Raw genomic sequence first — 14,379 nt, forward strand, 5'->3', positions numbered from 1 at the left:
TATTATGAGGCTCAGCTGAGAAAAGTATATAATACTGAAGAAAATAATTATGTAAATAATGCAAAGTGGTTGAATAAGAAACTTCCATGGGAGGAATGGGAGAAAGGAAGAGAGTGAATGAGAGAGAGAGGGAGAGCACATGATTGGGCAGGTGCTGTGGGGATGGGGTGGGTTTGGGGGCTAAGTCTTCATCTTCCACAGTAAGATGGAAATTCCAAAATGGAAATATCAGTAAAAAGTAGTTTAAACATGTTATTTAGAAACTTGAAGTTAAATAATGAAACAAAACAGTTAAAAGTTATTTTGGGGGACTGGAAATTGGGGATGGGATAGAGCAGGAGACTACTATTTTCTTGTAAGTTCGTGGACTCATTTAACTTTAAAAATTAGGTACATGTGTTATTTTGAAAAAAAAATTAAATTCAAAAATAACTTCCCTAAAGTCATATAGCTGGTAAGTGGTGGGACTGGCCTCTGACCTGTAGGCAATCAAATCTCAGAGCCCATGCTCTTAGCCAGCATACTGCCTTTCTTTATGGAGAGGGTACACAGAAATGATGGCTCTATTGAGGATCAGGGACTCGTGGTAAATGCATAAAAGTAGCATGGAAAAGTTTTCCTTATTCATTAACAATTCAGGCACCAAGCAAGACAGAAGCAGAGAGCAAGACAGAAGCAGAGAGCAAGAGAGAAAGGTTGGACAGACTGGTTGCTGAAAATGTTATCAGAGGAGGTTTTAAGTGAGAAGTACTGACGTTTTGTATTTTAGACAGTTTAAGAAGTTCCAGCCAACTGTTTGTCCTTAGGGAAGCATTTAAAGGGATTCAGGTGATACGACTTGACTGGCTAGAAGAAGGCACCTTCTTCGTGAAAGGCTGCAGTCTTTCACGGATCTCCACATCTTGGCGGTGTGGGTGGGAGCTCGCTCTGAATTTCTATTCCAGCCTTCCTAGTCAAAGGGGGTTTTGGGCCCTGGCATTTGAAAAGTGAGATAAATTCAATACTGTCTCATTTGAGCACTGTATTTCCCACCTCTTTACCTTTACCCACTCATTCACAATTTCTGATGGTGGTTAAGGTGCTCTGGCTTGAGGCCTGGGAGGACAGAGGTGCCAATCCCCTCTGGGCAGTACCAACAAGTCTGTACTGGTAAGACAGTCTGTGAAGACCACTCCCAGACCAGGATACAAGAGGGTGTGATTTCACTCCAGCCTTCTGTGCACACACCCTTGGGGCACCCCAGAGAGACAGTTTCCCTTTGAAGGATGTGAGATGCTGCTGGAAGGTGGGGGAGGAAAAGGCAAAGCAAACAAACAGGAGGAATGGACTCAAAAGACTCTGTCTCTAAACTTCCACAAATACAATCCTTGGAAAGATTTAAATATTTGTAAAAAGAGTGATACCCACTCTTTGGATATACTTAAAGAATAATATTTGGAATGCCTCTCCCTGATACCTAGAAATTTACCCAGAGAAAAATGAAGGCACTAGTTTAAATGTTTAGTTATTGCTTTTTTATAGCCACCAAATTAGTTTTATAAGTTAGCTTACTTTCATCCTTTGAAGGCACCAGTTAAAAATATCTAGGAGAGAGCTCCACCTTTATAGGCTAACATACTGGCATGGATTAAGTGACAGAGAAAGAAAACAACCAATGGACAGAAAGACACACGGTGACACTGGATAGTGCAGGAGTTTTTTTTAACCTAATATAAGAAATCTTTGCATGTCAAGACACACTGGTCTACCGTGTCCTTTCTTTTTTTTTTTTTTTTTAAGATTTTATTTGAGAGAGAGCATGAGCAAGAGAGCGAGTGTGAGCAGGCTGAAGGGCAGAGGGAGAAGCAGACTCCCCGCTGAGCGGGGAGCCCAACGCGGGGCTCGATACCTGAATTCCGGGATCATGACCTGAGCCGAAGGCAGATGCTTAACCAACTGAGCCACCCAGGCACCCCTACCATGTCCTTTTTTAATGGCTATATGGTGCTCCATTTTATGTACACACATCAATTTATTAACAAATCTACTGATGAACATTCAAATTGCTTCTAGTAGTTTCCTGTCATAAACACTGTAGTGACTGAACTCTTTGCGCACGTATTTTTTGTTCCCTATTCCAATTACAGCTTTAGGTTAAATCCACTTGGAGATTTACAGCACTCTAGGGACTCTTTCAAGTAGGCTAAGGTAAAGCTCTTCCCTGCTATGATTAAAGGACAAACAAATTCAGAAATGCTGAGCTGGTTTTCCCCAAAGTGAATAGTGAAGAATGTCTAGGTTAGCTAATAAGAATGCTAATTATTGTTTCTTTCAGAAATGATTTCTGGCTTGCCAGGGTTAAGTGGACAAACAAACAAAAAATCTGTAAGTATGTGTGAGTTCTCTAGGTTTTGGCCCACAGAGGAGCACTGGGAGGCTGGTCTGGATTTCTGCCAATCAGAGAAAGTATGAACAAGATAGTTGGCCCCTGGAGTGTGCTTGATCTTTCTTGGCCTTTTCCAAACTCCCTCCTACCAAACTATGTGAGCAAAAGGAAGCTATGAGGGGCCAGTGAGAGAGGTAGAAGTAGGCCTACTTTAAATATGGAAGGTTCTCTGTTTATAAACTTTCAGCAACACAACTTTGTGTGCCATCAGAAGCTGGTGTCAGTGGTCACTGCAATATCATTTTGGACTTCAGAACAGAGACGAAGAATGATAAATATCCACCTTAAATAAGTTGTTCCAGAACACAGAAGAAGAGGGTAATAATATCCAACATATTAATGAGACTGGGATGACCTCGATGCTCAAATTAGATAAGGATTCTATAAGCGAGAGAAATTAGAGGCCATTTCTCACTTCCGAACATAGATGCAAAAATACTAACCACAATATTTACAACCAATCCCGTATTGAAAAGCATAAATGCGTATCAAACACACGTGATCAAATAAAGCTCATCTCAGAAATACAAGGATAGTTTAACATTAAAAACCTGTTAATGTAATTTGTCACGTTAGCAGATGAATGAACAAAAAACACATGAGTATTTTAATAGATGCAGAAAGAACATGTGATATAACTCCATTAAAAAATTAGCAAGCTTGATGAAGTTTCTATCAAATATTGATAGCAAACAAAATATGGCAAACAGAAGAATTTCCTGTAAAGCTAGGTACCACTTAAGAATGTCCAGCGTCCACACTGTTGTTGTGAACATCGTTTTGAGGTGCTGGCAGCATAGTGGCATAAGGATTGTAAAGGAAGAAACAAAGCTAGTAAGAAGGTAGTCCCCATAAGAAATCCACAGGAATTCAGAGAAACAACCAGAACTACTCAGAGTTTAGAAGGACTGCCAGATAGGGGCACCTAGGTAGCTCCGGTCATGATCTCAGGGTCCTGGGATTGAGCCCCATGTCGGGCTCCCTGGTCAGCAGGGAGTTTACTTCTCCATGTCCCTCTGCCCCTCCCCCTGCTCGTGTGCACACATGCGCACACGCACTCTCTCTCAAATAAAAAAAAAAAAATCTTAAAAAAAAAAAGGACTGCTAGATAACAAACTCAATAGACCAAACAGGTTTAGTCCTAGAAACCAAAAACAAGCAATTGGAAAAGAAAATTAATAAAATTATTAATAGCAACAAAACCTGCAAAATATTTAGGAATTATTCCAACAAAGGAAACCTTTAATGAATAGAGTAAAAGATAAATATACAGTTATGCTGTGTTTGTGCATGAAATGACTGAATACTGTAAGGATGTCAGCTTTTCCTCAGGTAAATATAAAATTTAACTCAAGTCCAGTAAATACACTCCAGGGCATTTTGTTTTGAAGCGATAATTGCTAATTGCTGTGTGACTCGGAGTCAGTGATTGTTTTGTTTGTAAGAGTTATGGTTAAATTCATATGGAAAGTGAAGGGACGAGGCTAGACAAGGAAATTTTGAAGAACTGGAAGGACGAAATGGGAACGGGGCTTTCCCTACCAGACAGCAAGACATGTGTTAGTTGTAACAGTGAAGACAGCGGAACATTAGAAAGGCCAACGGAGTAGAGAGCCCAAACAGACCTATGCAATTTCAGTACATTAAAAATAAAACCAAACACTTCTGTTCAACAGAAGATACCATCAATAAAGTGTCTGTAGGAGCACTTTGAAAAAAGGCTTTGGGAACCTACCTTATTTACAAATTAATGTGCTTCTAAATCAACAACATTTAGGTTAAGCTGTCCTTGCCACCCAGCAATGGAAACGACTCTGTAGAAGGGTTTGCGTCTGGTTCTGTCACCTGATTGCCATGGGACTCTGAGCCAGGGATTGTGCCTGTTTTCCCTATTTGTCACCTGGAGACAGATACCTTACTTATGGTGCTGTTGTAGGGATTAAATCAATTAACAACTATGAAGTGTCTGGCATAATGATGATATATTTGTTCAAGTGCCATTGAGGACTGATTACTGTTATCATTGCCTCACTCTGTTACCTTAAATTTCCACAACATTTTACACATTTTCAACCACTTTCACCTCTGTGTTCTCATTCTACCTTCGGAGTTACCTATGTGAACAGATAAGGAAGGTTCCAAATCACAGCTTCGGTGATCTGGTTTTTCAACTCCTTATGAAATAAGGAGATAATCTCCAAGGTTCCTTTTGGCTCTAAAAAAATAATTTCTCTTTTATAAGAAAGAAATTCGAGGCAAACAAATGTTAACAGACTTGCCTTAGGTCACAAAGTTATTAGCAGAATTAGGATTAAAACCTATGTCTCCCATATTAATTTGCATTATAAAGCTACAATAGTAATAATAATTTCCCCAGACTCTTCCTGTGTCTAAAGTTCTTTGTGGAATTATAAGCAAGATATGTAGGAAGGTGATTCACCTGGGGATCATTCAGAATATTACTGATCTATTCTAATGAGTCACAGCACCTAACTCATTGCCAAGGAGGGAATTAGCGGGGATCTATCTCTTTTGTGAACAACACTAACACGGATAATGGCAATACCAGTAATGATAAAGAAAGAATTACCTGGGCAAGCAGACCTGGTTGGATCTGAAGAGGCTGCGCTCCCGGGGCTTGAGTGACGATAGGCACGGCATTCTCCATTCGCACGGAATAGCCAGCGTGCTTAGAAGGCGAGGCCTGCAACCCTATTCCAGACCCGGGCAAGGGAGAAAGGGGTTGTTGGAGGGTCAGAAACTGCTGGATGCGGAGAACCCTCCTGGCCAGCTGGTCAGGTCTCATCTCCCCTTCACTCCAGTCCCTGCTGGCTATCACCTGGTCCTTTGCAAGTCTCCCCTTTAGTTTCTAACTTAAAATTTTAAAAACCACAAAAAACCAACTTCGAACCTGTTCAGAGACTAGAAGGTCAAATTAAGGAGTGTGTAAAAGCCTAAAGTGGAACAGTTATGCCGACAAATCACAGCAGAAAAATGGCTTCTAACATGAAAATACACTTGTGGTATGTCAAAGTCAGGGGTGTTGGGAAGAGCATCTGAATCCACTGGAATTGCACCGACTCTGAACCTGAGCAGCCACACAAAGGCTTACACCGTGGGGTTTGCGGAAACAAATACTTGAGCTTTCCGAATACACGGTAACCTCGTACACAGTCAACTCTGGCTTCTTAGAACTTTCAGGAGAAGAGTGTTGGGGTGTGTGGCTAAAGAATCATTTGGGGGACTGGCCTGGGAGGTACTTTTCAGGCAGATTTGTATTTTTCATGAGAACCGGAGACTGCATTGGCTGGCAGAGCGGCAACTCTCTACAGATAACCCGCTGGGAGGATATTTCATTGGAGGAAATGTAAGCTGACATCAGCCTAACAATAGGAGCACAAACAACACGCTCATTTCCAGACAGCTGGCCAGGGACAAAAACACCAGCAGGTGGGGAGAAAAACAACTTGGTGCTGAGGCTTAAGTCCTGTTGTTTCTAGGCTGGCCAGAGCAGGAGAGGGGTCCTCAAGTTCAGTGATGTGGGAAAACCACGGGTACCAGTGCCCCAGAGGTCGTCCGGTAAGAAGCAGGTGAGGGGCTGCGTCTGCTCATCCTTACCTTGGAAGCCGGGTGGACACACGATGAGAGCTTGCTGGAAGGGGTCGGGCCGGGCACAGATCTGGGCTGTTCCCGTCTGCAGGGGCATGCTCCGCTGGGCCACTGCGGCCATGGATGCCGCTGAGGGCTGGTAGAGTGCAGATTGGTAGTTTAGTATGGAGACTTCGGGATTGGCTAAGGAAAGAGTGGCACTGGTGGAGGTGGGAGCCTAAAGGAATGATGGGGATTAAACAAAAATAAACAAACATAAAAAATGAGGGAGGTGGTATGTTGGGAGCCACGAGTCTAAAGCAAATAAATGAACTCAAAAGAAGAGCAAACGAATAAAAACCAAGAGCAAAAAAGCAAAAACGGAGGGGAGTGGAGACACAGTTGAGTCTCAGGGAAAAGCAGGCACCTGCCGCCACGATAGAATCATCTTCGGTGCTCACACTAAGGCCAAGTCCTAGCATTTGTGGGGCCTGGATGAGAGGGCAAACGGAAGCTTGCATAATGTAGGTCTAAAAACAGCGAAGTTAAAAATCGGGCCAGAAACTATTTATGTTCTGCCCTTCCACTTTGGTAAATACACTTCACAACTACCTGGAAGGCCAGGTTTGAGTTTAAGACTCTTGGATTCCTTGGGTTCTGCACTGGAACATGGTGACGGGGCGGGGAATGGGAGGGCGGGGGAGGAGGCGAGAGCTGACCTCCTGTCTGCCTTCTCTTCCTGCCCCAGCTCCATCCCACAACTCAGGGGCTTTGGGTGCACATATGCGGACCTGCCAGCCCACACGTCCAAGCTCTGTTTACACTCCTCTTCCCTTGGGCCTGGTGGCACAGTCCATACTCAGGAGGTTGAAGCCAGGAGGAGGCCTCTGCAGGCACAGGGGCCCAGGTGCCCAGAGTTTGGCAAGGAAGCACACACACACGGAGGAAGGCTGAGGTAGGCCTTGGAAGGGGGCCCTTCTGCTCAGGCCTAAGGGGAGTACTGTTTACAGATCCCCTCGGATGGCTGCAGAGCCCACTACTGCAAATTAACACGCTATACCAAAGATAGCCAGGGAGAGGGACACACAGTCTGGGCTTTCTTGTTTGAGTTTGGGGCAATCGTACGCTGGCGTTCAGCTCCGAAGGCTGGAGGCCAGACAGGAGAGATGCCAGTGGGTCAGGAGAATTTTGAGAGGAGTTAAGTAACTCTGAAATTATGTCCTCTCTCCTGTCTCTCTTGGAAAGAGACATCATTTGAGAATGAGCTTCCCTGGGAAGCAAGGAAACTCAGTTCTGAATTGGGAATCCTCTGGCTTTGCCCCATTTAGCCTTCTTCACACTGATCCTGCACAAGATAGGGGGAGGGGGTCACCGTGTCTTCGAATTCAACGTTGTTTACAAGTTTTGCCGCTAGAGGTTCCGTGGACTGAAGGATAAGGAGGCAAGAGCCACAAGGGTATCTTGGACACATGTAGAAACAGGATTTTAAGAAAGTACGTATATATGTCAAATTTGATAAAAAGGATAAAATCTCATTTTACATGTTTTTTTTTTAATACTTAGATTTTATGTTGAATTTATGTGCAAAGCAAATTAATTTGTTTGAAAGTAATCACTACATTACGTAGCATACATGTTTGGATTTTAAGATATGTATTGTCACAATAAGTGGCTGTTTGGGGCCTCCAGGTAGTGTGACTGGGAATGCATGTGTGATGCGCATGTGGGAGCATCTGTGTTTTGTTACTGATGACATGCGTTGTGTTTCCTCTCTGTTCTCTCTGGGGCCCCACCTGTCCTGGAGGCTCCTCCCCATACACATTTCCCTCCTTGGGGACCAATATCCTCCAGATTTCCACTCGGGTACTCGACCATTCCACCTCCTGCGGCTGCCTCCTTCAAATCATCCCTGGGACCTGACTCTTCAGTCGCTACCTCTTTAGCTGAGGGTCTCTCCCCTGGTGCTGGGCTCTGTTTAGTGAAGTTCTGGTCTTCACGCTCCCCCCTTCCAATTCTTCTTGGGGCTGAGGCTAGAACATTCTTTCCAAAAGACTACTTTGTGCCTGTCACCACCTCTGCCCCCAAATCTCCAATTACTGTCTAATGAACACTATATACGCACTTTGGTCTGGCATTCCTTTCCCACGGTTTGGCCAATTTTCCCTTCCAAATTTATCTCCCTCTGCTCTCTGTGCTCATGGCACCAGCCAGAGAGTCTGCTCACTGCTGGCGAGCATGCTGTGATGCAGGCCCTGCTGACTCACACGAATCTCTGGCGCACAGCATTCCCTCCAAGCCTCTGCGCTTCAAGGTCTCGCCTGGGTCCCCTGTGCTCCGCACTGAACCCCCAACACCATCAATTTAAACAAACTTCTCAGTTAGATTAACCCATCTGGAGGCACCCGCGTGGCTCAGGCGGTTAAGTGTCAGACTCTTGGTTTGGGCTCAGGTCGTGATCTTGGGGTTATGAGATAGAGCCCCACCCTCAGCGTGGAGTCTGCTTGTCCCTCTCTCTATGCTCCTTCCCCTGCTGACTCGTTTTCTCTCTCAAATAAAATCTTACAACAAACCCCCTTCTGCCAGCCGATGTGATGGGGTTCTGGTGATGAAGGACAAAACCATGGTGGTATTTTGTCAAGGAGCTCATTATGTCTGGCTTGGATACCTTAGCCTGAGCATTGGGCCTGGCCCTGGGAGGGACCGTTTGTTTCTTTGGACGCCAGGTCTTAGCATTAGCTCTTCCCCCTAAGGAGAGTCTTTTTTTTTTTTAAGATTTTATTTATTATTTGACAGAGAGAGAGACAGCGGGGAGTGGGAGAGGGAGAAGCAGGCCTCCTGCTGAGCAGAGAGCCTGATGCAGGGCTCAATCCCAGGCCCTGAGATCATGACCTGAGCTGAAGGCAGTCGCTTAACTAACTGAGCCACCCAGGCGCCCCCCCCCAAGGAGAGTCTTAAGAAAATCAATGGCCCCTTGGGGTGGCAGATTCCATGTGGCCTCCCCTGGATACAGGCAGGGGGAAAGAGAGCAGGGAAGAAAAGCTCAGCGTCAGCAACTCTGTGCGCTGCAGGTCTGGCCTAGAGACCAGGGAGGTGGGGGAGGGGAGGAGGAGATGGGGGCTGCTGGTAGCTGAGGCCAGTGTCTCTTCAGTGCCAGGAAGGGACCTGTCAGAAGAGTGTGGAGGGCAAGGCGGAGGTATCTGTGTTTCAGGATTAGAACAGACACTCCTGTCCTCTGGAGCAGTGTGTGCAGACTAGAAAAAAATACCCAGGGACAGTTAGTTCTTTGGGAAAGTGGGAAGACTGGAATTTGGGAATAAAAGTACAAGTCTCTTTCTTAGATACCAGAGGCAGCCTGGACTAGGATTTAGAGAGTATTCATTCAGTAAATGGTTCCTGGGTCTCATTCCTATTTTAAATAAGGTGTGAGGTGTGGGGTTCTACTAATTTTTTGTAAAAAGCTGGAAATGTGTGGGAAGAAAACCTTATTTTCCTGGTCCCTTCTGGTTCTGGCTGCTCGGATTCTGGTGACAGACTGATGAACTGATTTTCCCTGTGACTTGGAGAAAGGACAGGTTTTATCTGTCCCGAGAGGAGATCATGTGGACCCAGCAGTGCAGGGACACGGGGACGGGGTCTGCCCTGCGTGACTGCCAGCATCCCTTCCTGCGCTCGAATTCTTTACCAGGCAGGTGTCAGACATAAATAAAAGCATTAGAGCGGGAGGTTTACATTATTCCCACATTGGGACAGAAAGAAACACGAAGGTGCCATCTCAGAAAAAGCATCCCAAGACAGTCCTTTCTGGAACCTTGCCATGGGACCAGCAGTCCGTACAGAGTGCGTAGGTCTCTCAAAGGAAGTAAGTTTGGAAGTAAACACTTTCTTACGTAGTAGAGGAATTTTGTGTATGATATTGTGTATGATACTGGAAGAATCTGATCTCCTGACTAGGTTTGGGGGGAAAATACAATTCTTGATGCTCACCGTCAGCCCTGCCCGCCTTCCCCTTTGCTCCCCATTCACCTGGTTGTGGACAGTGTTCAGCTGGTTGTTGAAGGTCATGGTCAGGTTGGTGGACGTGCTGGGGGCCACATGTGTGATGAAAGGGGTTTTGCTCTGGTTCACCGTGTCATACATATTCACCCGACGCTTGCAAATCTCCATGTTCTGGAAACATGATTTGACGCTGTTCATGCAGAAGGCAGAGGCATGAGGGAAAGAGAGGAAGGTAATGTGGGATAAAGGGGAGAAAACAGACAGAATGGGAGAGAAATGTTAATGTAGTGAGACAACCGGGGAAACTTTAACTTTAGGTCTACTTTCCTGGATTTCTCATGCAAAGTCTGCATTTGCAAGAGTCACCTTTATTCAGATGAACCGCCTCCACTGCCTTACGCCCCGTCCCCCATCCAGGATGGCTAAAGGTTCTCCATAGCACAAGAGACGTGACGGCTCTCGCTGTATTTTCCTCATATCCCTGATCTGCTGAACCAACCTCACTGCTCATTCTTGGCTTTCAAGGTGGTTTCTCTGACTGGGAACAAGAAACAGCAGCTTCTGACCTGCCTCTCTGTCTTACCAAGGACAACTCCTTGCGCTTCTGGGGCACTGGCGCCATCTACGGGACGGCCAAGGAATCAGCCAACCCAGTACCTTGTACCCGTCGCCACTCTTTGTCCCCACTGGAATTGCACATGTAATGGGAATAATACTAGTAATAATTAATAATCGTGGTTAACACTGATTGAGAACTGTGGAAGGTGTTTGCAAGCACTCCTTCACTCAGTCCTACAACAACCACAAGAGGGAGAGAGGACTGTTGCCCCTGTTTTACAAGTAAAGATGAAGTTTTAGAGAGGACAGACAAGTCATCTGCCAAGGTGAAGAGCTAATTACTAGCAGTCTTCACGTGCGCATGTATATCCTCTTTAACCTCCTGATTCATCCTCCCTTTTGCTTTTCTCATTCTTGCCAGGTTACATGAAATAAAAATTCTCTCCCTCTTTTTCTTCCTCCATTGCATCTGTGAATCAAACTAAAACCCTAGTTAGGAAAGGGAAGTATAAAAATGTTGCTGACATCAGCATGGAGGAAAAGGAAAGCCTCAGTGGCCTCAACCACTGAGTTCTTGAAAATCCACCATAGAGTGTCCTTCAGAATTTATACATTGTTTCTCATTCACTTGTCTTCTCATTAAACTTACTTTGCCTCAACTGCTAATATTCAGAATAGTGAAACAGCATTTAAATTTCAATTTTAAATACTTATTTTAATTATAAGTAGTGTAATACTGACTATAAATAAAATGTTAATTTTCTACTACTTTAAGATTACAAATGTATACTGTGGGTATGCTAGATTCTGGGCCAACCGGGTGTTTGTGGGCTTTCCCCAAACATCCTTTCCATGAACGATGTTCCGAACTTAGATATGCTCAGAGAATCCTTTCTTTCTGAGTTAATGACTACTTAGAATGGCCACACGATGCACAAGAAATAAACAGTTAACTGATTGTTGACCCTGCAGAGAAAGGAAAACCTATTCTATGGTAACTAAGAGCTAAAAGTATTGGTAATGCTGGTAATGCCAACATGCTTTGAGCACCTACTGAGTACCAAGCAAACTGTTGGTGCTTTCACATGGAAGCTGAAAGAATAAAATGATGGGTTTTGTTTTCTTTTTGGAATGTATTTAAAGCATTCTATGGTTTTGTGACAATTCAACCCAAAGCTTTTAGACTATGAATTTTTCTGAGTTTTGAGTTTCACGAAGGCAGGCAAGCACTTGCACTTCGGGTTAATTCTGTGAGAATGGTCTTTAAGGAATTTGTGCACTAGCACCCTGGTATGGAGAAATGGGTGGGGTCCCTTTCACCTGTTAATCTAGATGTTGGGGCAGCTCTGGCCCAGCCCCAAGGAGGGGGAGGTCTTCAGCAGTGTGGGCTGGAGGTTCCTTCTTGCCCTGTAGTTCTCATGGTCTTCCGGCCAGTTCTAGGGCCCCCGACGGGTTAGGCCTACTCTCAGGTAAGGTTAGGTCTGCTCAAAGACCTGTCTTTCCTTCTGGAGCCCATTTTCTGAATTCTATATTGCCAGGGATCCCCTTGGACCTACATCACATTCTGAATCTGAAGCTGATGCTCATGGTCTCCAAGCCTGGTCTTTCACCAAGTACAATGAAGCATTGTATTGCTGCTTCCTTCACAGGACCCAGAGACAGGCAGGGGCCCCTGACTTTATGTGGGTGACTGTCTCATCGACTGTGCAGATGGCTGACGGGAGCCTTCTGGAGAGCACGACTCCATCTCCTGCCATGCTGTTTCACAGCTGTCTCGCTTCACCCCTGAATATAAAAAGACTGATCTCACGGGAGCCCTATCCAGTAAATCACCAAGTGTGCCTTCCTTCTGTTGTACAGACTGATGCCTTGACTTACCCCTACCACCCCAGAAACAGGACAAATCTCAGAATGAGTTTGCTAGGGAGGGGTCCGAGTTCCTTCTTTGTACTGGCAAACTAAGGTTGTTGCAATGTGATCTGACTTACTCAGTGTCAACTGATAAGGACCAGCACTGAAATTAGAGGAGGTAATGAGGGTACCACCCACTCATTTCTTGCAGCTCGGAGAGGGTCAAGTCCAGCCTTGGGACGAGGCCCAGTCTGGTCATGGCAGGGCCAGCCAGGATGTGCAGATATCTCTTATGCTCAGCCTCTTCATGCATCCCTATGTCCTCCTAACCCGAACTAAAATCTGGCGCTCTCTTGAGCACACTTCTCCCTGCACACAACTGGGGATGGGACTATTTATTCTTTCACACCCCAAGAACCTCGAGGTTGAGAGGCTGAAGTGCTATCTCACATTACCCTCTGTTATGGGCTGAATTGTGCTGAATTGTGCCCCCAATCCCTATGTTGAAGTCTCAGCCCCACTACTTCAGAATGGAACTGCATTTGGAGACAGGATCTTTAAAGAGGTGAAATGAGGCCCTCACGGTGGGCCCTCATCCAGTTCCCTATGAGGAGGAGGAAATCAGGACACAGAGGTGTACAGGAGGACCATGTGAGGACGAGGGAGGAGATGGCCATCTACAAGCCAGGCGGAGTAGCCTTAGAAGAAACCAATGCTGCCAAACACCTTGATCTTGGTGTTTGGTCTCGGTCTTCTAGAAATGTAAGAAAATAAAGTTCTGCTGCTTAAGCCAGTCAGGCCCTCGGTGTGCTTTGTTTCCTCAGCCTCTTCAAACCCACACTCCTCCCATCCTGCCACCACCTCTCCCCGTCCACCACTGAGGCCTGTCTCCACTGTGCCCCATTCCCTGCCCACTGGGGGAGGCTCCGGCTGCCAGGAGCTCCGGCTTCTCAGCTACTTCTCGTCCTGGTGGCCTGTTGTCACTTCTAGCCACCCACTCGCGACCAACCGCAACCGCTCCACTTCCCCACACTGCAAATTCAAGCATCGCATCTCCCGGCCGCACCTTCGCCCCTCTGGCTCTTTCGGCGGTTCCTAAAATCACCAGTCTTTGAGGGGATCAGCCCGTTCAGCCCTTCTGGCCCCTCCTTCTTCGCCTCCTTTCCCTCTCACAGCTAGGCCTCCCATAGCCATCCTCCTGGATTCTGACCACTCTACTGCCACTGTCCTTAGTCTCTCAGTTTGTCTTCTCCTCTTAGCAGCCTGGCAAAGCTCCAACCGGGGTGACCCCAACTAACCGTCAGTTCTCTCCAGGCCCTCACCTGGGGGTCCGGTTACCCTCCCCACTATTCATGCCCAAACTCCGTGCTCCGCAGCTATCCCCTAAGGCTCTGGTGAGTTCGCTCTGCCGCCTCCTACCCCGACTACCCAGGCTTTCCTACGCTTCTTCAGCCACCAACCACCTGGCTCTCAACAAAAGAAGACAGGAGCTGCCTGAAGAACATCCTCGACTTCCCTCATCCAGCCAGCATGCCTGCTGACACCCATGTACTTCCCCCCCCGCCCCATAACAATGGTCTCACAATCCAGGCCCCTCCCGGCGTCTCAGGGAACTTCTGGATCCTTCTCTTCAATCCCTCGCTCACCACACACACTTCCTGCCAGCATGTTGAACTGTTCCAGTCTCTTTATATCAGAAGAGCCCCCTTGGGCCCCTCTAGTCACTCCTATTTCTCTCTCCCCTCCCCTCAGTCCTGCAACCTGCTGGGGCTTCCCCCCAAACAGCTCTTGGGCCACCCACAACTTTCACATCGCTGACCTTGATGGGCACTTGGCCTCCCAGCCCCTCTGACTTGATGGAGCAGCAGGTAGGTGTTTGTTAAATCAACTCTAACCAGCCATCCGTTGCTCGGGAATCCCTCCGTGATTTCCACTGCTCTTAGGATGAAGACCCAAATCTT

General features: G+C 46.3%; 1 protein-coding gene across 3 annotated transcripts in view; it reads right to left on the reverse strand.

Annotated features, from left to right (window-relative positions):
* HIPK2 (homeodomain interacting protein kinase 2) overlaps nt 1-14,379 on the reverse strand; it is a 177,324-nt gene that overhangs the window by 38,568 nt on the left and 124,377 nt on the right. For all 3 annotated transcript variants that reach the window (XM_035021213.1, XM_035021215.1, XM_035021214.1), the window contains exons 7-9: nt 10,037-10,199; nt 6,044-6,251; nt 5,016-5,137 (exon numbers count right to left, since the gene is read on the reverse strand). In XM_035021213.1, the coding sequence (XP_034877104.1) occupies nt 5,016-5,137; nt 6,044-6,251; nt 10,037-10,199 (493 nt within the window). The remainder of the gene's footprint in view (nt 1-5,015; nt 5,138-6,043; nt 6,252-10,036; nt 10,200-14,379) is intronic.

The sequence above is a fragment of the Mirounga leonina genome, unplaced genomic scaffold, assembly GCF_011800145.1.
Source record: "Mirounga leonina isolate KUSES-001 unplaced genomic scaffold, KU_Mleo_1.0 Mir_174, whole genome shotgun sequence".
Lineage (NCBI taxonomy): Eukaryota > Metazoa > Chordata > Mammalia > Carnivora > Phocidae > Mirounga > Mirounga leonina.